Source organism: Hyaena hyaena, unplaced genomic scaffold (assembly GCF_003009895.1).
Source record: "Hyaena hyaena isolate Hyena2069 unplaced genomic scaffold, ASM300989v1 scaffold_980, whole genome shotgun sequence".
NCBI lineage: Eukaryota > Metazoa > Chordata > Mammalia > Carnivora > Hyaenidae > Hyaena > Hyaena hyaena.
In genome coordinates this window covers 39515-62855 of record NW_024081615.1, presented here as the reverse complement: position 1 = coordinate 62855, position 23341 = coordinate 39515, and the positions used below count along the sequence as shown (strand labels likewise).

General features: G+C 37.6%; 1 protein-coding gene across 10 annotated transcripts in view; it reads left to right on the top strand.

Moving 5' to 3' along the window:
• The window catches only part of MBNL1 (muscleblind like splicing regulator 1), a 182382-nt gene extending 167316 nt beyond the window's left edge, over positions 1–15066 (top strand). For 5 of the 10 annotated variants that reach the window (XM_039221416.1, XM_039221414.1, XM_039221415.1 and 2 more), the window contains 4 exons: positions 5039–5074; positions 5763–5857; positions 8796–8869; positions 11617–15064. In XM_039221416.1, the coding sequence (XP_039077347.1) occupies positions 5039–5074; positions 5763–5857; positions 8796–8852 (188 nt within the window). In that variant the 3' untranslated portion in view covers positions 8853–8869; positions 11617–15064. Of the gene's footprint in view, positions 1–5038; positions 5075–5762; positions 5858–7672; positions 7737–8795; positions 8870–11616 lie in introns of all 10 variants that reach the window. The other 5 variants (XM_039221409.1, XM_039221411.1, XR_005526269.1 and 2 more) reach the window with 4 other exon arrangements.
• The last annotated feature ends 8275 nt before the right edge of the window (positions 15067–23341 follow it).

The window sequence follows — 23341 nt, the reverse complement described above, 5'->3', positions numbered from 1 at the left end:
TATAATACCTGGGAAAAAGGAAGTTTATTTTCCAAACACTGTATTATTCTGCAGATGACTTATATGATTAGAGCACCCCATCTGCCCACAATATAATGATTTGGAAGGTATATTCTGAAGCCTTTTTTTGAATGAAAAGAAAATGGAAGTTGTTTGTTTTTTGCAGCTTAGAGTTTTAGAGCTCTGTAGTCTCTTACTTCACTAATAACCTAAGGGATATGTAGGTCAATTACACTGAAGTTACAGTGAAGCACAGTTGTTTCAGTCATTGGAGGAGATAACTATGTATACAGACTGGGCTGCTGGCAAAAGATCAGGGTTCAATGGCAAGCCAGGTAACTAGCTGAAAACAATTAATAACTTTTAATAACAAAATTGGACTTATGTGGCATCTCCTCATCTATCATCCATCCACGCATGCTTCCATCCAATCATTTATCCATCTGTCCTTCCAACCACCTATCCCTTCTCTCCTCTTTTCCTCCTTCCCTTCCTTCCTCTTTTCCTTCCTCTCCCTTCCCAGTTTTCCATCCATCCATCTACCCGTCTACCCACTCATTGATCCATGCATCCCTCTGTCTCCCCATCCATCCATCTCTCCATCCACCCATCCACCCATCATCCATCCATCTCTGCATCTACCCATCGACCCATCCTCCCAACCATCCATCCATCCATCCATCCATCCATCCATCCATTGAATCAATTCACATTTACTGTACGCCACATGGTATGCCAATATTCACATTGGAGATGGCAAATTTATGACCCAAGGGCTAAATCTAGAATCCAGAAGTGTCTAAGAGTGTTTAAATAAAAACAAAATGTAAATCCTTTACAGGGTGTGCGTACTATCCAATTCCAAACCCCACAACTAGATATTGGCTTTGGGCCCAGTATTTTTTACACAGTATGTTCAAAAGAGCTACCTTATTGAGTATTTGCTCTGTGCCGCACTGCACTGGATACTTAATAAACATTATCTCATTTTTTTTTCTCACAACGACCCCAAAAGGTTAGCGTTAATACTCCCATTTTACCAATGGGTAATTTGGAACCCAGGCAGGTCCAATGATTTGCTTCAAGTTGCATGACTTACAAGGTTTAGACAGAACTAGAAATCAGGTCAGGTGGGTTTGACTTAGTCTCTCATAATCTGTGAGCTCTTTAATTGAAGTCCTCAAAAATGATTTGGCTTAAAAATGAACTAGGCCTTACTGATACCCTGACTTCATGATTGGTGCTTTTATACCCTCCATCTCATTTAAAAGTAAATACAAATACTAGATTAAATTCACATCCAAGCTTCTTTTTTAAATTTTAGAGATATACTACTTTTTAAAAAAATTTTCGTCCTTTAAAATTCAACTAAATATTCGTACAGTTTATGCATAATCTAGGGTCTACTTATGTTGGAGGTATGGATTTCACCCTCAAAATTAGAGTAAGAAATACCACTTTTATTTACATCACTTTATTTTCTTGAATTCAAATGAAGTCAAACTCTAAACTCTAATCTAACTGGGAAATTAGATGCCCTGACTGGGGTCTAATCACTGGGATTCAGGACCGTCTTCTTACATCTTCTCTTCCCTCCTATCCCCACCCCTAAAGAGAGGTCCTGTCCCATCCAGTAGGGTAGACAGGATGCCCGTTCTGCATTCTTCAGTCAGCATTGGTCACTGCTGGTCTGATAATGGCCCATGCTTACATGGTCGTGGTGACACATACATTCCAGGGTTCCCGTGGCTGCCTTGGTGCAGGCCTCTTTGCCTCAGCCCCTTAGCCTCATAAGCAGTCCGCTCCCTTGACAGCCTGTGCCCACGCGGCTATTACGGAAGAACAGACTACTAACCCGGCTACTCACAGACCCTGCAGACTCCCTGCCTCTTTCTTTCCTTTCCCTTCTCCTTCACCATTTTTGCCAACTTACTATCCTCAGAAGCACACCTCTCTTCTCTCCTCCTAGCATATTGCCCTCAGTGTGGGCTGATGATTTTTTTAAAAAATCTAAAAATAAGTTTGCTTTCAGCAACTTTGGCTTTGGCTTGTGTTATAACTTACCAGACACACAGAAACATAAGGCCAGGAAATTTTCCTGGAGGGGGAGGAGTGAGAAGGGAGGTGGCAAAGGGATGGGGCTGTTTTTACAGAAAAAAACAAAACAAAGCCAAAAATTCTCAGCTTGTCGCTTTAATTATAATTAATGAAATTAATGCAGACAGTTTACTTGCAACTTTGCATAGGATTATAAATCAGGCTTGGAAGTCTGAATCCAGCTCCCCACAATGTATAATCTCTGTACACCTTGGGTTTTTGTTTTCATCTATAAAATGGAGATAATGTGATTATTTCATAAGGTTGTGTTTAAATGAGTTTTAAACTGACTTCATAAAACATTCTCTTAAAGCACTATCATAGGCAGGTCTCAGAGTTAGGATAAAGCCTGTAGTAAATAAATAAATAAAGCCTGAAGGTTTTATTTGTTATTTCTTAAATTCAGCAGTGCCATGGAATAGAATTCAAAACATCAAATAGAAACAGAAACAAACTGTGTGAAGCTGTTGCTGTTTTGGATATCAGTTTTGAGAATAATTCAATTGATTGTGAACTTTTAGTCCCAAATGATACACATTTTAGAGGACTTTAAGTCAGCTTAATACTTCTAATCATAAAGAGGCTTGAATTACCACATCCAAATTCAGACCTCCAACAAAATCTCCATTATCATTCTTTTTCTGTCTTCTACTTCTTTCCCTTCTCCTTGAAGTAATTTTAACTGTGCATATACCACATTTGCAAATTACCTTCCTACTTGTTTTCCCTGCATCTTCCAATAGGAATGCATTCCTCAGAAACACCTCATTCTGCTATGCAAGTTATCTTCATAGGGGAAATTTGAAATTGACAAACGCATTCACTGAAAATTTTCCTTGTGTTGAAAATTAAGGGAAAAATTTCAATTGGCTATTTATGCATCATTATTAGTAAATCAACCCATTTGATGTAAAGATGGATATTATGGTCATTTCAAAGTGATTTTTGGTCTTGGTAAGTGGGTCCTACAGCATTATGTCTTCGTTTTTGTGAGTTATTGCACCTGGCTAGTGTTTTCATTGCTGCCTTATGTTTATTTGCTGCGAATCCCTCTCTAAACTGTGTGCATTGGTTATAATGGTAATGAGGAAGGTAATTCAAACTAAAATTCCAATCATAGAAGCTTTAGGCTTTTAGTCAGCTAGGATGGTTAACTCACTTTCTGCATGTGCAGGCTAAATTATGTATGGGATGAAATATAATAGGCAAATTGCAGCATAATAATAAATAGTAAATTTAAAACCCATTACCTGTACAGTATTTAAATTGGCTTTACTATTCCTTGAATACCCCCTTATTGCTTTTCCTTCATCTTTTCATCCTCTCTTTCCCAGTCAGCCCTATTGCCCCACCGAGAGAGGATAATGATTTCACCAGCTCTAGACCCAGGATTAAATTTCGCTTGCTCTACTGTCTCACATTAACGTCTTTGTTATTAGTGGTCTGTTGTTGTTCTCTTCCACAAGTCTGACTCGTAGTAGTAGCAAATTAGATAGAGATCTTCAAGCGTCTTAAAAACTGCCTGTCAGGGTAATATTACTCCACCTGGGCGGATGCCTCTCTAGCTCTATTACCAAGTGTAATCACTGATCACTGTGGCCACAGCCTAATTGTGATAACAGACTAATTGCAGCTGTTCCAGGGACGCCAGTTCAGTAATCCTTGTTTCTCAATGGCAGCTTTGTTTTGTAGGGCCATCTCCGACAAGACTCAATTGGCAGATATTCGTCTAACAAATGTTCATCCCAGATGCTGCTAGTGTTTAAATAGGATGTGCCAAGATTTAGATAGAAATATAAAATCATTTGATATTTTAAAACCTAGAAATCTAAAATAATCTCATAGAAAGAACAGTAGTTCGTTATGTGGGGAAGTGCCCTATACTCGGTAAAAAGAAAAAGATAAAATTATATGTTGCAGTGTTTCTATGTCAGAGAGAACAGGGGCTATATACATAATAGTTTAGCATCACAGTTGAACATTTGAAACCTCAATGCCAGTACCCCATGTGTGAAATTGTGTGTGTGTGTGTGTGTGTGTGTGTGTGTACATACATACACATACATACACATTATCTCCCATTCAGGGTTTTGATTGAAGTCTAACATTTTTTTTTTTTTGGTATGTGAAATATTCAAGAACATTTGCTATTCCAAGAAGTCCTGAAGGTCTAAACCAGCAGTGAAGACCAGTCTGTTTCCCCAGATCCCTATTAATTAAACCAACTTGGGACTTAAGAGTATATCCTCTCTAAATGTTTGCCTTCATTGAAATTCCAAACAAAGGCAATGCAGAAGTTTCACTTTCCCTTTATGCATACTTTATTTCTTGGTATCCCTCCAAATAAAATCCCTGTATGGATGGATGATCACAACCCCTTCCCTGTCTGTGTGGTTGCTGTACAACGAACAGATATAAGGAACAGGGAATGAAAATGAGTGTTTTGGTTTCATTACGTTGTTAAGCCAGTTTTGTGCATTGGATGATCTACCATTTTAATAATAAATAATTTCTCTAATTATTTAACATGTGCTCAATATAAAGAAAATGTTAATCCATTCATATGTTAAAGTCAGAAATAGCAAAGCCGCCAGATGGCTAGTAACCAGATTAAAACAAAACAAAGTACAATATTATTTTTAAAAGAATTAAGCGAGCTTAAACTTTTCCCCCAAATACTTTTACTTGTAGGCAGCAATTAGGAGAAACAAAGTGTACCAGCACACAGTTAAACTGGCTTTTACTCTTCACTTGAGACTAGTTCTAATTGATCACTGTGCTATTGTATGATTTGATTGTGCTGACAGTTACATGCCACTGTTCCCATAATAACAATTTTTCTTCTTTGTTCAAATGAATTTCCTAATTACACGTGTGATGGGATGTTTTAATTCTTTTCCCTTTTCAAATCCACCTTCCTGTTGCAATGCATGATGGGCAGGCTCAATATTGTGCATGACACCCGCTACAAGTGTTGGTAGGTGCCAGCTTTGTTTCTTGATTATCTTAAACCTATGGTGCACCTCACAGCCCCTCAAAATCCACTGCTAAGTTTAACTTTTATCTATTGGGCAAGTCCATTTCCCTTTTACTAACACCTGTCAATTAAATGCCATTTTCTATTTAATTGACACGGACTCACATAAATGTTTTCTTTACACACAAGTTTCCTTTAGTCACCTCTGGTGGATTTTGATCGGACTATGAGTTCTGGTGTGTAAAAAAAAAATCTATATCATAAAAGTAATATATTGTATATTTTTGTAATAATAAATAAGAAAAAATACTTTCATTCAAACAGATAACTGTATATATGAAGTAAATACCTGTATTTTGACTTAGATTTTGAATGTCTGACTGTGAACACTATATAAAATTCTTGTTTTTGACGTAGCAAATTAAGCCTGTTTGTGTCAATTTTCTTGATTTGATGGTAACAAGCTTTTTTTCCCCTTTTTTTTCTCTTTCATCCCCCTTCCCCTTCTCTCTTTGGAATGTTGTCCTGCTTTGCGCTGTGATTGCATGTCACTCGCTGGTGATGATGTCCCGTCACATGGCTTATTGCTGTGATAAATACCATGCCCAATTATCTCCTCCATGTTGCCATGGTTTCCATATTGCTACACTCTTCTGTATGTTTGCTTATATGATTTTCCCTCCGAAAGTTCCCATGGTGCACGGTGCTACGCCAGCCACTGTGTCCGCAGCAACAACATCTGCCACAAGTGTTCCCTTCGCTGCAACAGCCACAGCCAACCAGGTTTGCTAATTTACAGCTTTGTTTCTTAAAAACCAACTCTAATAGGGCTCAATCCAGCAGCCCTTACGCACGTGGCTTTCCCATTGAGGTCCGTGGGAATCGTGTGTACGTGAGGGCTGTAGAGGGTGCTTTAATAGCATGGGGTTTCAAAGATACCTCTTGTTGGCCTACACATTCTCTCTATGATGAGCAGCAGAATGCTTTTATGCCATTTATAAGTGCTCCCAAGTTGTCGCGGCTCCATTTCTAAAGCTACTAAAATGATATTTACACAAGCAATTCTCAGTTGGTCTCAAACATTCAGGTGTCTTGACCAATCAAAAATGCAGGCAATTTTAAGTTTTTATGGTAAACATTTGGTATGTACATTTTCCTAGTTTTTGCCTAAATTCTTAATAAAAACCAAAATGTTTAAATATGTTATAGATGCCACAGATGACCACTCTTGTAAATAGAGTTTGTTCAAAATTCCTTACAGTTTTGTTTGATAAGCAGATTGTATATTAAAAATAAGTTGGTGTCCAAGGTTTGATTCCCAATGCTTTAAATGAGAAGCAAACACAGAAACAAAACCCCTAAGTGCTCGTGTTTCTGTAATTACCCAGCGCAGATTTTGGAGAGTTGTGAAGGAAAAAAGACATCAGATACGGTAAATTGAGTCATTCCGGGTTCCATAGAAGTTTATGGAGTAACAGTTTCACAGATTACTCTTTAAGTAAATGGGGTCTGTTTCAGAAATTTGAATTTTACGATAAACCAAGAATGACTATTTAAAAGAAAATGATTATTAAAATCTTTAATATTTAAAAATTGACATTGATTCAGCCAATGTTCTCTGATCCTATTTTAAATTATATTCTGGAAAATAACAGTTGAATCAAAGTCAAATTCACGTAAAGTGGGTTTTGGCTTTAATGTATGTTTGTTATGAAAGCAAAGTTCGGTATGGTTAATAACATATGAGAACATTTACAGCCAAATCAAAGTTCAGATAACCCACAGACTAAGGTTAAATGTAGCCAAATGAAGCGCAAGGACCAGTCTCAGATGGGAATCAGCATATTGCCCCTTGGGAAGAGAAGGCCAATTAAGCATCTTCTGACTTTGTACTTAAGGCTGTGAGAAGTAGCCGCCCTTATCTCTCCAGTCCACCATGTACTATGGAAGAACTGTAAGCTATTAGTGTAGCCATTAAAAACTTGCAAAAGCAGCACGCCAAAATGGATGTATTTTAAAGTTTCAGACAAGCTTTAAACATTTCTTGGCAAAGAATCATTAGTTTTTCTGAGGCTTGTCAAAATAGCCCTGGATTTATGCTAACACATCAGACTCATTTACAAGAATACTAGATTGTGCATATGTGGCATGTTAGTAAGTAATCTATGGCAGAAATTCCTTAATGGATTCACCGCAATCCTTTTATGATGCAAATCAATGAGGCTGAGCTCTCTGTGTACCATGTATGACTACAGAATTGCTGGTGTAAGCAGAACTATAGCAAAGCAAATTTCAACGTGCCCTGGGCCACCCGGGTTGTAGGGGACACTTTACTTTTTGCATTGTGCTGTGACCATTTCATGCATAATCTTGGGTCTTCATACTGTTTTACAACCAAAAGAAAGAAAAGGGAAATGGATATATATATACACACATATATTATATCTACATATACATACATATGTATATGCCTACAGTATATTAGCAATGCTGGAAATAGCTGATGCCACAAAATGCAGCCTGCATGCATGCAGAAGTTTATAGCTGGCCCTTCATCTGCATCGATTGGTGTTGAAGGTCCTTGGTATGTTTCGACAGCCCCATCCTTGATGCTTCTACACTGTTGGGTGCAACATCCTGTCCTGCAGCAGCAGGAAAAATGGTATGAGAAGCTTCATTATGCTTGGAGCACATTTTCGTGCCATTTGCCAATGCTGTAAAATTGTGTAAAGATGTCAGCTGAGAAATGGAAATAAAATAGAGACATATTCATTTACACTCCAGACTGTGGATTGTAATATGTTGCATTAGTCTAGGACATCTAAATTGAAAGAACAACAAAATGCCTTCATGTATGTGATTTCACGTTTCTCCCATCAATGTTGCTGAGATGGGGTTAATGTGCCATTTTATAGATGAAGAAACGTAGCCGTAGAGTAATTAAGTGCTTGGCTCAAAGTTACACCACCAGGAAATGGATTCACTAGGGTGGGAGCCGTGCTTGCTGTCCTTGGACTGGCTCCGCCTACTGCCCTGCCTCTCCCAGCAAAAACTCTGTCTTGGAGGAGAGTCAGTCTACAAACTGGAAGTTCATAGCTTTGGGGACCATTGAAATAAGTCACCTCTATATTGATTTCTTATTGTATTGTTTCTCAAGTTTTTTAAATCTCTTGCCCATTTATAATGCAATCAGATGTGCAGTCAGGATTCAGGACGATGTTCCGAAATGAACTTAAGCTCTTATCCGGTTCTTTTGAAATGCTCCATTAAAATTCTTACCTGGTACTTTTAATTTGAGAAGAAAAAAAGAAACCAGAAGTTGAACAAAAATGTTAGAAATTGGTTGCACAAAAATAGGCATTTCCTACTTTGATTTCTGGACTAGTGAATAACTGAAACCACAGGTGTGTGTGTGTAGGCCAACAAAAAGGGCTTCTTTCAATTACTGCTGTGCATGAATTTTGGATAGTTTTACTTCTCTTAATTCCTAAAAACTGATAACATTTATAGAATAGTATTTAACACGAAGATTTTTAAAAATGAGTTGCTCCTTTGACATTAAGTTTACATTAACTTTACTGTTACGTTGGCCAGATAAGGACTGTCACCTCACAGCTGAATTTCACTTTTCTTAAAAAAAAATTAATATTAAAATGTTTTCATCTCTTGGTTGTTGGCTTGCTTGCATGGATCATTCATTAAATAATTTTTTATTTGCTAGATACCCATAATATCTGCCGAACATCTGACTAGCCACAAGTATGTTACCCAGATGTAGAATTTCATCACTAAACAGTAAGTTCCTTCTGTAATCTATAGTGTATATTTGTAGTGGTTTTTAAAGCTACCATTTGTATGATGCACTTCAAGAAATTTTGCGGAATTTCAGAGAAAATATGTATTTTATTTTATTTTTATTAATTTAAAATTCAATGTCCTCAAATATTTATCGAACACTTGCCTCATGACTGGCACAATGCTAGAAGTAGAATGTATAAGCAAATGAAAGCTTAGATGAATGAATACATTTATAACAGAGACTATGTTTCAGTGCTTATGGTTTTGCGTGGAGGTAAGAAAGGTCTCACATGTTTATCTTAAGTAGGTTATAAGGCATGTTATTATAAAAATGTATAGTATATATGTTAATATCACTTAAATATGTGTAATTCTTAAGGAAAATAAGTTATGTTTTTATTTCATATTAGCGTGAAGAAAAGATAAGACCTGAAACTAGTATAGATCAAGGGTTGGCAAAATTTCTCTGAAAAGATCGGACCATAAAGATTTGTGGCTGTGTGGGCCATGTGGCTTCTGTTGCCACTCTTTTCTGTTGTAGCTACTCAGCTCTGCCACTCTAGCATGAGAGCACCCGGAGCCGACGTGTAAATGAAACGGTGTGGCTGTGTCTCAATAAAACTTTATTTACAGAACTGGGCAGCTGGCCAGATTTGGCACACTGGTAGTGGTTTGGTGAGCTCCAGTGTAGGTCATCATTTGTTTTATTTTTTAATGTTTTGCTGAATCCTATATGTGAGAACATGTACCCACTGTACCTCATGATTCACCACACACAGGGTTACTCATATATATAGAGTGTGACTTTAAATCGATGTATATACACACTCACACATCTACATACACATACATCCACATATCCAACTTAAGGCACTTCAAAGTAGTCATCTTAGAAGACTGTATAATTCTGAAAATGTTGTCATTGCTCAAAAATAATTTGAAAGGCTTGTGATTTTCCTTCAAACACATTGACTTAGATCCTTGGGAAAGGTGGCCATTTTTCATCCTTAGAAGATATGCTTTATTCAGAATGTACACATTGAAGCTATCGTATATGCTCGGGATATTTTTTATTTATATTTTTATATTTAAAACGAGCCACTGCATTTGAAACTGAATCTCATAAATAAGATGGGTCATCCTGCTTTGTTGCTTCCCTTCATTTATCTGCTCATGAACAATTTACAAATGATTTTTTGGTGCTATGTGTTACTAATGATTTTTTGGTGCTAATGTGTGTTACCACATTAATGAGATAAAGATGAACAGACAATAGATGTTAATTTCAGCACACTCAAATAGAATGAGAGATTGGAACAAATTTCTCTTGAAGCAAAGATGAAGGAATATCTTTTTCCAACAGAGTTAGAAAATAAGTGGCTTTGGGCAGTGATGGTTGCTCTCGAGAGAAGGGAGGAGTAAGGGCCTTTCAGGAGGGGCAGTAAGTGTGTCATGTGAGGAAATGGTGGCAGAGAACCAGTTCTGAGACCCTTTTGATAATAATCTATAGCAAGAGATGGTCAGAGGGTGAGCCCACGCAGGACATTAGGAGAGGCAACATTTGAGAGCAGTCCAGGAAGTAATACCAAGACAGGCTGCCATCATGGATTAAGTTCTTGAAAGTGATGTTTGTCTATTTCATAAGCTTTCTCAATACTAAATTTTCCTCAACAAGAGCCACAGTTTTTAATAAGCACATTCCTTTGTAGTATGTGGGTTTGGATGAAAAGTTCTCCTTTTGACATGTTTTAAAGCTCTGCTTCAAGCTTTTGCAGTCAATTGGGTATGTGGAGTATGTATATCTATAACTATGTTCTATTTCTGAGCAATAATCCCGGATGAAAACAAATGATTCCAAATGGCCGTAAGTTCATCAACTAGCAAACCAGTAAACTTGTCTGTGTTGAATCTTACGCTCTTAATGTTCTGTTTAACAAATGATTGCCGATTTTCATGCATAGTAGTGATAATTGAGCTGCTTTTTCAGTGTAGCAAAATGGTGACTACTTTCATGCTGAAGGTTGTATTGTAAAGTATACTTTTACTGTGTAAAGATCATCTGATAAGAGCAAAGTTCGTGTAAAAACTGGAACTATTAATGTCTAAGTACATTGTAATATCCGTTCCACCTTAATTTGTCAGGAGCATGAGGGATTTATATCTTCCTTGGCTTTAAAGGGGGTGAACCTCCAAACTTTAAAGTATCCAAAAACAGTTACTTAAAGTATAATTTTTTCCCAAACATATACCATGCTAATTCAGCACCCAGATATGAGTCACATTTAATAGGACTTACTCTTGGGTGGATTTGAATTTTATAGGGCCAAACTAGTATTCGTGCGACCCATTGAACTACAGAAGAGAGGAATTAAAGTGAGCTTAAATTCTGTCCCCCAATAATGGTGCTACAAAAGGGCTCTACTATACCATGTCCCTTGGTGCTGCACATATATTTTATACTTTCAGCCCAGTATCGGGTAATATTTGAGCAGAGCCCACAATTTTATTAAGCTGCGAATGTCATTTTATTCTCATAGACATGTAAATGTAGGCCCACTTGCACTTAGAAAGCGTATTTTGTTTTTATATGAAGATGTAACAGCATACCTGTATTTTACACTGTAAACCAAGCAATGCAGTTTTCTGATGAAATATATATTGGACATTGTCTTATTTTAACCAAGATCTTCTCTTTTTAGATTTCCTCTCCGTTTTAACAAAGATTATCTCTTTTTCCCTTGTAGATCATACTAAAGAGGAAAGGACAGTGTGCTTGGTTAGCGTAAAGGACGAGGTCATTAGCCATATTGTATATACCGTCAAGCAACACACACAAAATCCCCTCAGCCACAAGAGATCCACATATTGCATGTTAACCAGAAGAAAAGACAACATGGAAATCCACTGCACACTGTTGCCTATACACTTTGTACATTTAATTGATATTTGTGCTGAGGTGATATTCCTGTCTAAAAGAAGAACAACATTGTCTTTCTTTTCTAGCACAGAGTTATGCATTGAGAGATGCATACCTAATTAGTTTCCTATATATTCATGCCATCTTGAAAAGACAGACTATGGTGTAACCATGATTCTATTATGTATTGGTACGTCTGTAGACCAAGGTATAATTTTTTAAAAATAAGTTTATTTCTTTCAAGGTTTACAAATAACAAAGGTGCACCTTGTATTTAAAATTGCCATTATAGACGAGAGCGTGCATGCACAGTCATTTTTGTTTAAGAGTAATATTTTTAATGTAATAGATTTTAAGACGTGGTGAGGGAGGGATCTGACAGAGATGAATGTGCCAAGCAAAACCACAACTGTGTATCTTTTAAAGCACATCATGGCTTTAAGTACCATGTTGTTAAGGATTCTCATGAAGTGCCATAGACTGTACATCAAATTAGAGTATTATTTCTTCAGTGTTATTGTTTTCAGAGCCACATTTTGTTGCTTATTTGCTAGTACTAATCAGTCAAAGGGCACCATTCTTTTTTTTTCTTTCTTTATTTCTTTTTTTTTTTGGAAACCAAAGCTGTCTCAGAAATGGCCAATTTAACTCTACAGTAACAATAGACAGCACAACACGAACTCTCTCAATACAGATAAACTCACACGTACTGGAGATATATATAATAGATATATATAAAATTATTTTAATGCATTGTAGTGTAATATTTATGCATACTATACTGTGTAACATGTTATTCAAAAGGGATATGCCATTTCTGAGACACGATAACAAAAAAAATGTTTGAGGAAATTATTTTGCTTCTATTTATAGCTCTGTCAAAAGTCAAACGACTATAAATGCTTTGCAAAACTGGTTTCACATTTGCTTAAATGCTTCATCACAGTCACATTTAAAATAGTGACTCTAAACAAAGAAGAAAGCAGCACTGTCATCAGATGCATGATAAACCAAAATATGAAAAATGGGAAATGTTTAATTAACCTAGTAATCGGGTGGGTTAAGTACATGGGTGAATTTTATATGTGATTTGTTTTGTTTTGTTTTGTTTTGTTCAGATTAACTGCTTATAGCCTTAGAAAGCCTTTTACAAAATTAAAAAAAAATAGATGTGCATTCAGTTTTTAAGAATGGATTCATCCAAAGGAATTCCTTTTTTGTGGTTTGGATGTTGCAGCTAGTAAAGGATATTTTTGCTCTGATCGGCAGTTCTAAAAATTGCTGATGCCGGGGCCAGGTCACTGGTAGCTCTAGTGTGGAATGGGAGAAGCGAAAGTTCAGTTATAGAACTTTCCATACTTCCAAGTTTACTGCAAGTTTTTATGCTTGAGAGAGATGCTTTCTAATATAAGACTGATGTGTTGATTTTACTGATTGTACTGTACATCTATTAAAGCCTTAGATTATTACATTACGGGTTGGAACCCATACCAATGTAATTTCAATCATGTTAAGAGAGTAATGGTGACTTCACATGTTATTGTAGTTAGTTACATTATAGAATATTACTTATTTTTCTTGTTAAAATGTAGTTTTTCATTTCCTACATTTATTAGATTTCATTTTCTATTAACAATTGAATACCATTTCAGTTTATAGACTCTTGTTTTATTAGATTTTACCGATGAATTTTTCAAAATACAAAAAAAAATTAAAGTAGTTTTTCCTTCATAACATACTCAGTTTTGAATTACATGTAGTGTCATACGAATATTCGTATTATTGTTAACTAAATGATTTATATTTTACTGATTTAATATTAAAGTGTAAGAATGTCAGTCATTGTTAGTTCTTGTCTAGTTTTCATTAAAAGAACAAAGATCTTTTATATGGATATCTTATAAATATATAATCATTGCTAAGTAAGAAGTTAAGTTGTTGCTATCGCAACAATCCTGGCAGACAATTGAGTAATATTTTGATGATTTATTTTGTTTGTAATTAGTTATTATAAGAAGATCTAGATCCTAGATATTAGAATAAAATTTATTTTCTACTGTATCCATTTCAAATGTTAAAGTATTGTTTAATATTTTTGAAATCCCTGAATATCAGGCCTTGTTATAAATAAGCTGCATAATCAATAAATAGAACAAGGGACTTTTTGTTGATAATCCAAATACTCAAAGTTTACGTAACGAGAATTATAGCGTGTGTGCAAACTCTTGAGGGTTGATTATGCTGCAATTTAGCATGTTGGAAGGTCTAGAGAGAAGGTTGACTTTTTGCACTTCTGTATATAGTCAAAAGAGAGAAACCTGTATAATAGTAAGATCTTATTTTGAATAAAAACGTCTATAATTACAAGGAGTTTTGTTAAGGCTAATAAAATGACAGACTGAGCAAAATTGCTTGCAAAAGTGGTACAGAGTTAGCACTCCATACCCCTTCAAACATGTTGCTTTGCTTTATTGTGGACAGCTTGTAGTTTGCCAGGATTTTTTCAGCTGGAAAGATACGCCATCCTTCCGAGATCTCATGACTGACAAAAACTCCATTGGGCCCAATCTGCCTGAAGATCATTACCAAAACTAGCAGGTACTGCAACCATTAAGGTGAAATCATGGATCAAATATTCCTTACATTTTTCAAAACTACTGCATGTTTAAAACTTCAACGAAAAACAAAAAGAGAGAAAGAACTATACTAAGGACATATATTATACAAATCGGTTTCTGCCAATTTCAGTGGTTTATTGTTCACACACACACACACACACACACACACACACACAAATCTTCAAAACAAGTATTGACTCTCACAAAATTTAAACCATAAACAGGCAAACCAAACAGCACACCGTAGCTATAGTTGTTATGTGATTGTTTTTTAATTGCTGTAGGATCCTGTTCTTTCAGCAGGTGAAAAGATAAAACACAGTTCAAATTTCACGGTTTTCATTTTCAACTCAGAAGCACTCAAAAAAGCAATGTGATCATGGGCACTTGTTTAATGAATTCGTGGATCCAGCCTTCACTCCCGCTGGCCGCACTTAGCCCCAACCCCACCGCTTTCATCTGCTGAAAGGACAGATGTGCTTGGTTTTACTCTTATGTAATCACAACTTACTTTCTGCTTGTAGTTGCTTAAAATTATGTATTTTGTCTTGGGCTGCAATTTGTTTTATGCTTATTTTATTATTACTGCAGTAGTTGACTTTGCTGTATGGAAAAATAAAGTGAAATTGCCCTAATAAAACTTCTCTTTCTTAAGTATATTTGTGTATCTGAGACTGAAGAGTAAATTATTTGTGCGCGTTTCGAGTATCCGGGCCTGTCTGTCTTAAGGAACATATTGATATGAAAATTCATTATCTGGTTTTAACTGATGGTAGGGAAGGCACTCACTATTTTTCTCATTAACTGTCCTCTGATACTGAGCGTGAGAATCTCCATTGTGACGCATCGCCCTGTGTTTTCTGAAACATCTTGCCCTCTCTTCCCCTGACACTTGAAGTGCTTGCTGTTGGATACTATTTTGAGTGTAGAGGAGGAAAACCATGAGCGGTGGGGGAAAGTCTCTTATCAGTTCTAGAGCACTGTCTCTCTATTAAAGAAATTCTCTTTTTCTGACTTCCTCGGGAGACGAGGGCTGGAAATCAGGCCTTCTGAGAGTATATTTCAACAATGAAATAATGTTGGCACTCGATTCAGAGGGATAAAAGAGGTTACATGCAGCTGAGGCGAGGCCATGCCTTAACTCGTGTGTGTGTGTGTGTGTGTGTGTGTGTGTGTGTGTGTGTATTTTGTACATGAGAAGTTAAAAACCTGGCTGAAGCGAGGTCTGGCATCCCATACAGCTTCCCAATTTGCAATTTCCATAAATAGCCAGTGAAATCCAAAGTTCCAAAGTGAAGAAATTAGTTCATTTGTTCTGTTAGTGCTGCTTTCTGTCTGTATTGGGCCAAAGCCTGCAAATTCTCCTTTGTGCATCAGTGCTTTTTTTCTCTAAAACTGACTGCAGTGGAAGTAAGTGCATTATTTATAATTAATACAGTTCTGCTACTGGCTGAGTTCTATAGAACATTCCTGTTAGCCTCACTGGACCCAGCTATTCAAGGTACCACTTAATCAAAAATAGAGTAGCTGTCCTGGAGATGATTATATAAAGCAGGAGTTTATAATATTTTTGAGTGACTTCAAAACATCCAACTCTCTGCAATTAGTGATGGTAATTTGGGTATCTTTTAATCGAAAAAGAATTTCAGTAGTGACCAGCCATGGTAAGTTTTCAGTACTTTAAGTGATGCCGTGTTTTATTAATCACAGTGGAAAAATGGTGTTTGAGATGTTTGTTTATTTTCCAGACACCACCAGTTGTTCAGAAGGATCTATTACTACAGGGACCACTAGGGGTCCTCAGCTCACAGGATGGGACCCTGTCTTAGAAGTCAGTTACTTCTTTCTTCTTTGGGGAGCAAAATCATTTGCTAGAGCTATTCTTTCATTAAAGACCCTTGACACTCACAGAGTTTACACTTGGGAATTATTCTGGAGGTCAGTGACACCTAGCAATCTATAATGTCACTGAGGCACACTCTGACCAGTAGTTTCCTTCCTATAGGAAATAGTCACTTAACATTGTAAGCAAACCTTGTGGGCACTCAGCAACAAGATTTTGTTATGTTTTAACTTAGTTTCACTCCACACTCTAATGAGTGTGAGGCACTCACTTTAATATTTGACGTACTCTGTGTTCTGGAGAAAATAGTGTGTTGAGATACTATTAAAAACTTTTGAAAGCCTAGAAGGTGCCTGCTTAAACTGTATTAACGTCATGGAGAGCTCCACAGATGTGCAACGGAGAGATTTAAATGTCAAGTAATTTGTTTTTGAGTTCTCTTGATCTGTCAATACAACATCGGGCCTCACTGAAATGACTTTAAAGAGACCCTGGGCCATTGCCAGCGTTGGACCCAGCCATCGCTAGAAGGGGCCGTGGCCCCACCGGCACTTGGGGTGGCTGGGAAAGCTGAAGCTTCCTTCGGACTGTGGCTGTGGGAGGCCACGCTGGGCCACAGCTTCCCCTCCAGACTCCTTAGGGGTTGGACTCTAAGTTCTCCCAGGAGCTCGAGAAGAGCAAGATCCAGATGTGTGCTGTGCCTGACCTGGGCCTGGGGCTCCAGAACTCTTCTTCACCCAAGCCCTACTGCCATGCTCCCTCGGAGATGTTGACACTTGTGCTGAACGCCTGTCAACCTCAGCTGCCCTCCCCAACCCCTCCCCCCTCCAAGGGTCCCAGGCAACCAAGGCAGAGCATACCCCTTTGTGTCTTTTAAGAAATCTGACCCCCAGTTCTCTTCCTTTTTGCTGCCTGAGCTTTTTGTCTGCTCATGTAGGGGTTTTTGGGGGGGTTTTTTGTTTTTGTTTTTTTTTGCTAATGAAATGTTGGGAAATAGAACACAATATAGCCTCCCCTCGAATCCATCATTTTAGGAACAGATAGCAGTGGCAGTTTAGAACACGGATTAAACCTGTTACTATTAGTGGCCTGATAGGGTCTTTCAGAAAAACGATCTACTGAAGCAAGACTGGTCAGGTCCTTGCTCTCTGACTGGGTTTCGTGATGACAAAGTGTAGAATTTCTTTTGTGACAGAATAACCCAGGAGGTTTATTCAGGGTGGTTGGGAGCCACCAGGCCGTTATGTAAATTCTAACCGCCACTCTCCGTCCCATTTGCCCCTAGGTGGAATCCCTCACCTTGGAACTTAGAAGAGCTCCATGACCTGACGGGGGTTAAACTGCAGCTTCAGGTGGGCTTCTGAACCGCAGTGGGCTCATTTTCCCTTGAGGAAAAGTAGAGCCGTTGCAACCGCTGCCTCGCCGCGGCCATGAATAGATGTCTCAGCACATAGAAAAGCAGCCGTAGAAGAAAACGTGTTCTCTGCAGGAGAGTCTCACATCTGTGTGACTCCTCAGGCCCAACTGCCTGGTTTATTAAATCTGTTCTGGCCCTAGATACACAACTATGGGGTATGAAACACTGAATTATACCACCCAAGTTGTAACTGAAAGGCAGTTGGTTGGCCTGGGATAGATTGCCTCTGTAGACAGGATGTACTCACAGGAGAACACCAAGTTCATCGTAGACTTAGAAACCAGCAGTCACCATGACTCTGAAGGTCTGGAAATAAGTGAACATTCTGCAGAAGTACATACTTGAATTCAGAGCAAGGAAGTGCCAAAGAACCAAAAATTCAGCTAAGCGGATCTCCAAAGTCCATTTAGAATGGCACACAGTGCACTGGTCTGGAAGACATGTCAAGCCCCTTGCCTAAAGTCATACAGTGAGAGAAGCAAAGTTAAGCAGAAAACTTAGACCCCACTTCGACTCCCAAAGTCCCATAATATAACATGATTTTAGGTTTAGGATGAAAGTGGAACTTTAAGGCTGCAGGAGAGGCTGAACAAAGAAGCCTTAGTAATTGGCATTTAACGAATTAACAAAGTCCGGGCCCTGAATAGGGTCTTAGTAACAAGAAGAACCTTAGTGTATGCCCTGCTCTGCTTTACTCCTGGGCCCCTTTCTTTTCACAAGTGCAACCAATTCCCACATGTGGACTTCGGTGGGCTCTGATGTGTCACATCTGAGGGTGGGAGAAGGTTACGGAATTGGGGCACATCCTTGGGCATGATAAAGACAGGTCCTAGCCAGGGAGACCAGCATCACAGAGGCTAGTAGGAAACAAAGCACATAGCAATAGATTATAATCTCCTCAATGACTATTTGTTGGACGTGTATGGAAAATTTGCTTAAATTCATAAAAGTCAAAGCTATGCATTAGAAATTGCAGTGAGGCTCTGGGAGGCGGGGGAGACTCTGCAGTGGTCAAGGGCTCTGGAACAAGACCACCAGGATTCATCTCTCAGCTTTCTAACCCTTTGAGTTCCTTTACCCCTCTGAGTGACTGAGTGACTGAGTTTCCACCTTAATAAGACAAATCATAAAAAGAGTATTTACCTTGCAGGGTCATGGAGTTGTTCCCAGACTTTGCTTCAGTTTGGAATTATCTGGGGGATCTTAAAAAGGTATTCATGCTTGGTCCCTACCTCTAGACCTTCTGATTTAATTGCTGTGGAGGAAATGACCGGGTTAATATTCATAAAGTGCTTAGAACGGTACCTGACATATAGCAAGCACTTGATACATGTTAACTATGATCGCTCTTTTATTATTAACCATTCTGAAAATTACTACACATGATCTTTAACTTTCTGTCCTAGTTCTTAGGTTACACAGCCCTTTGCAAGGAACCATGCACACACTGTATGTATTTGTGTTCTTTGCAGTTCTATCTTTCCTGTTAAGTAGTGAAACTTTATCTTCCTCTAATTCACCACAGCTTTTGCTCGTTGCTGCACATATAGTGAACATTTCAAAAAAAGAATCAAGGACTTTCTGACTCATTCTGAAAATTTGTACTTCATTTTCCAGCATGATATGACCATAGAGTGTACCTAAGTCATGTCAATTTGAAAGTGACAGTTTAGACATATCTAAGCTTAACTTTTTGAATTTTCCCTGTATAAAATTGTGCTTAAGAGCAAATAACAGAATAGATGCATTAATCATCATAAAAAGTGTGCCTTTAAACAATGCATTTAAAGTACTGGGGCACTTGGGTGGCTCAGTCAGTTAAGCGTCCCAACTTCAGCTCAGGTCATGATCTCACAGTTTGTGGGTTCGAGCCTGCTTTGCATTCTGTATCTCCTTGTCTTTCTGACCCTCCCATGCTCACTCTGCCTCTCTCTCTCTGTCTTAGAAATAAATAAAAACATTAAAAAATTTTAAATAAAAAAATTTAAAAAATAAAATATTGTACTAAATTTATCAAAATAATATTTCTAATTACATCTGAGTGACCCCAATATATTTCCATGTCAGTTTTTATTGTAGGTTTATTTTTGATGCTTAAATTAGCACTGACTCAGCAATATGAACACACACTATAGTCAGAATCTAACCATGTGCCAAGGCATTGTGCGAGGCTCTCAGCTACTAGATTGAATGGGAACAAGTTCACAGAGCGATAACTAAAATAAGATGTATAGAACACTGAAGAGACACTGATCTATTACTTTTCTCCTCCCACAACTGTCCTGAGCCCTTTAACTGTAACACAAATTAGAACAAAATTAAATGAAAATTACTCTCTCTGTGAATAATATGACTACCCTACTCATTACCCAACTCTTTTTATCCCTAAGAAGTAATCTGAATATTGAAAAATTATGTATGATTGAATATGCTAATTGCAGCATTTTTTCTATTGGCAACACCGAAGAACAGTCTTTGTTTCAGTAGTTAGAAAATGACTAAGTAAAGCATAATAGAGTGTTACATAGTTAAAATCATCTTTTGGAGCATCTGGGTGGCTCAGTGGGTTAAGCATCTGACTCTTGATCTACACTCAGATCTTGATCTCAGGTTTGTGAGTACAAGCCCCGCATTGGGCTCCATGCCGGGCTGGAGTCTATTTAAAAAAAAAAAAAAAAAAGACTAAAATGAAAAGCATTTTTCAAAAAAATGATTTAATTGCATAGTAAAGTAATATTAGTGGTCAGATTATAGGAGACTTTTTTAATTGGGTTTAAAAATTTCATTGTTTTAGTAAATGTTTTTACTAAATTTTAATTATTTAAATTACTTCCTATACTTTTCCTTTATTTTTTACTTTGAATCATTTACATTGTTTCTTAAATCGTCCACCCACTTAAGTGATTCAGTTTGCCAGATCCAGAATATTAACATGTCTTACAAAACATGCACTTTACCTATCACCGTTAGTTGAAATTTATATAAGATATCTTGCCAAGTGAGTAAAATATGTATGTTGTTTTAGCGAAGAGTAGTAAAAGGATATGAATAAAACCCCTGTGAGTACAATCTTTGATCACAGTGCTCTAAACTCAAACTAGTTTCTGTGACTCTATCATCTCCGATTTCCATTTTATTTATAACACAAAATTCTGTCTCAAATCAGTCTATTTGTTTAGGTGGTTTTCTCCTCCCCCTCCTGTCCTCTGAAAGATACCCTAATTCACATCAAAATTGGTTAATATATATTATGATTTTATTGAAGACGATAACTACGTGTCTTAAGGATCCTTCTGCTTTAGGAAAATCTGCTAGCAGGGTAATTACATTAACCAGGGAGATGAGGGCAAGGCACTGCTTTATAAGGAGGCGGCATGTGGGCAGCCCTGAGTGATGTAAAGGAGGCATAACATTACCTTGGTGGCGTACCTTTTCCAGAAATCTTTCCTGGTGAATGCGGACTCATCCTTTCCGCTCCGTTGAAGACCACTGCATCCAGAAACGTCATTTTCTTCCCTCCTGACGTCATGAAGGGGACATCCATTATTTCTTGCTCTATTTTCACAGGGCTTATTGCGTTTCCCTCTATTTTAGCACTTTCTTTTCTTCTTCCTGATATTACAGGTTTATTTATTATTTACAACTCTGCATCTCCACTAAGAAAGGTGCCTTTCTACCAGGAGGGAGGAGCCAGTCTTCCTCATCTCTGAATGGCACACAGGGGTAGCACCCAGTTTTGTATTTAGTAGGCACTGGTTGAGTGGCCATTTACTTAAATTTTAACTTAATGTATCTCCTAGCCTCAATTGAAAATGGGGATCAGGAGCATTCTTTCAACCTCAGCTTTTCAGGCCATGAAAGCCATACAACCACTGAGAATCTAGAAAAATTGATAGAATCTTAGTGTCTGACTTCAGCTCAGGCCATTTTTTTGAAAAATAGTCTGGAGGAAAGAACTGGTATTTAGCCCCAAACCCACTCTGAACCTTCTTAACTGTACCGCTAAATAGAGTAATTTACAATGTGCTTAATTAGGGGAGACTGAGTGGCTCAGTCTGTCAGGGTCCGACTTCACCTTAGGTCATGATCTCACAGTCTGTGGGTTCGAGAACAGCATTGGGCTCTGTGCTGACAGCTCAGAGCATGGAGCCTGTTTCTGATTCTGTGTCTCCCTTTCTCTCTCTGCCCCTCTCCTGCTGTACTCTGTCTCTCTCTCTCTCTCTCATAAATAAATATTTAACAATTAAATAAAAAGAATGTGCTTAATTAAAACTTTCCTCCCTTCTTGCATAAACACTCTGATTTCCAAACTCATTATCTATGGAGAGGAGAATGTAGGAAGGAATATTCTAGTATGTATGGTATACCTCATGAACATATTCTCATAAGGAGTCTGTGGTGAGAGAACAAACCTTTACAGTATTTCTGTAATCTTTGAAAAGATTTCTAAGTCTGAGAGTGAGAGTCTGTTGCCTTGCATGCAAATGTCTTTCCCTGTCATCTGCTGAACTGCTTTTATTTATATATTCCTTTTCCCAGGCTCCTCAAGTCTGTGTTAATTAGCATCAATAGCGGAGTGTCAGAGGCACATAAGCTACTTATTTGTGAACAAATTATAAGAATTGCAACAGAAATTGATTTGTACAGAATATACACCTACAGTGTGAATGCTTTTTAATATATTTATCTTGTTTTAATTAGTTGGTTTATTTTTCTTCCATCCTGTTCTCTTTATATTATTTCACAAGGCTCTGAGCTCTGATCATTATTTTTGGCTCCTCGGCTCCTGGCAGAACCCTCCTATGAAAAGGTGTATTGAACTATTATTTCATCTTATGTGACTTGAAAAGGTCTGGAACGCCACTACATTCCCCTACAAACAATTTTCCCACCTGTTTACTGCTAATTAACAACCACTGAATAAAAGATGAAAATTTTCATTTTATACTTAATGAGATTTAAATACTTCAGGAGACTTTGTGGGAAAATGACTTAAATTCATTTCTTTCTCTTCCTTCCTTCCTTCCTTTCTTTCTTTTGTCTCTCTCTTCATCCCTCTCTCCCACCGTTTCTTCACCTTTTTATTTTTCTTGTTCTCTCTTCCAAGAATTTAGAGAATTCTAATCTGTGCCATGCACTGTGGTAGACACTGAGGACAATATCCTTAATCTGAATCAGTCTTCATGCTCAAAGACCAAAAAGAAAAGTTGGAGAGATAGATGTCAACCAATAGCTGCAATTCAAACAGATAACAAATTCTAGAAGACAATGCAAACTGCTGTGGAGAAGAAAGAGAAAGATCCCTGATTCCTAAGGAGCAATGCAGAAGAGCCAGGAGAGGAATCTGTGCAATGCACACTCCCTCAGCTTTACAGGGTTCACAGTGGTTTTCACTGTCCTGCAACTTTCTAAAAGCTTTCTCATACACCTTTGATAAAGTATTATTTGCCTTCCGTAGTTGCACAATAACCAAACCTTAAGTTTGTTAAGTCAAAGATGTGACAATCACCTGAGTTTAGGTCCCACAAAATCTGACAGTACTTTTTTTATTTAACTTGAATTGATTGGTGTGTTGGCCTAATGTGGATATCTTTTTCCATTCTCTGATTTGCCAATATCAAGTGCATCCCCACCACCTGCCTGGGTAAATGGTTATGACATTTTATTTTATTTT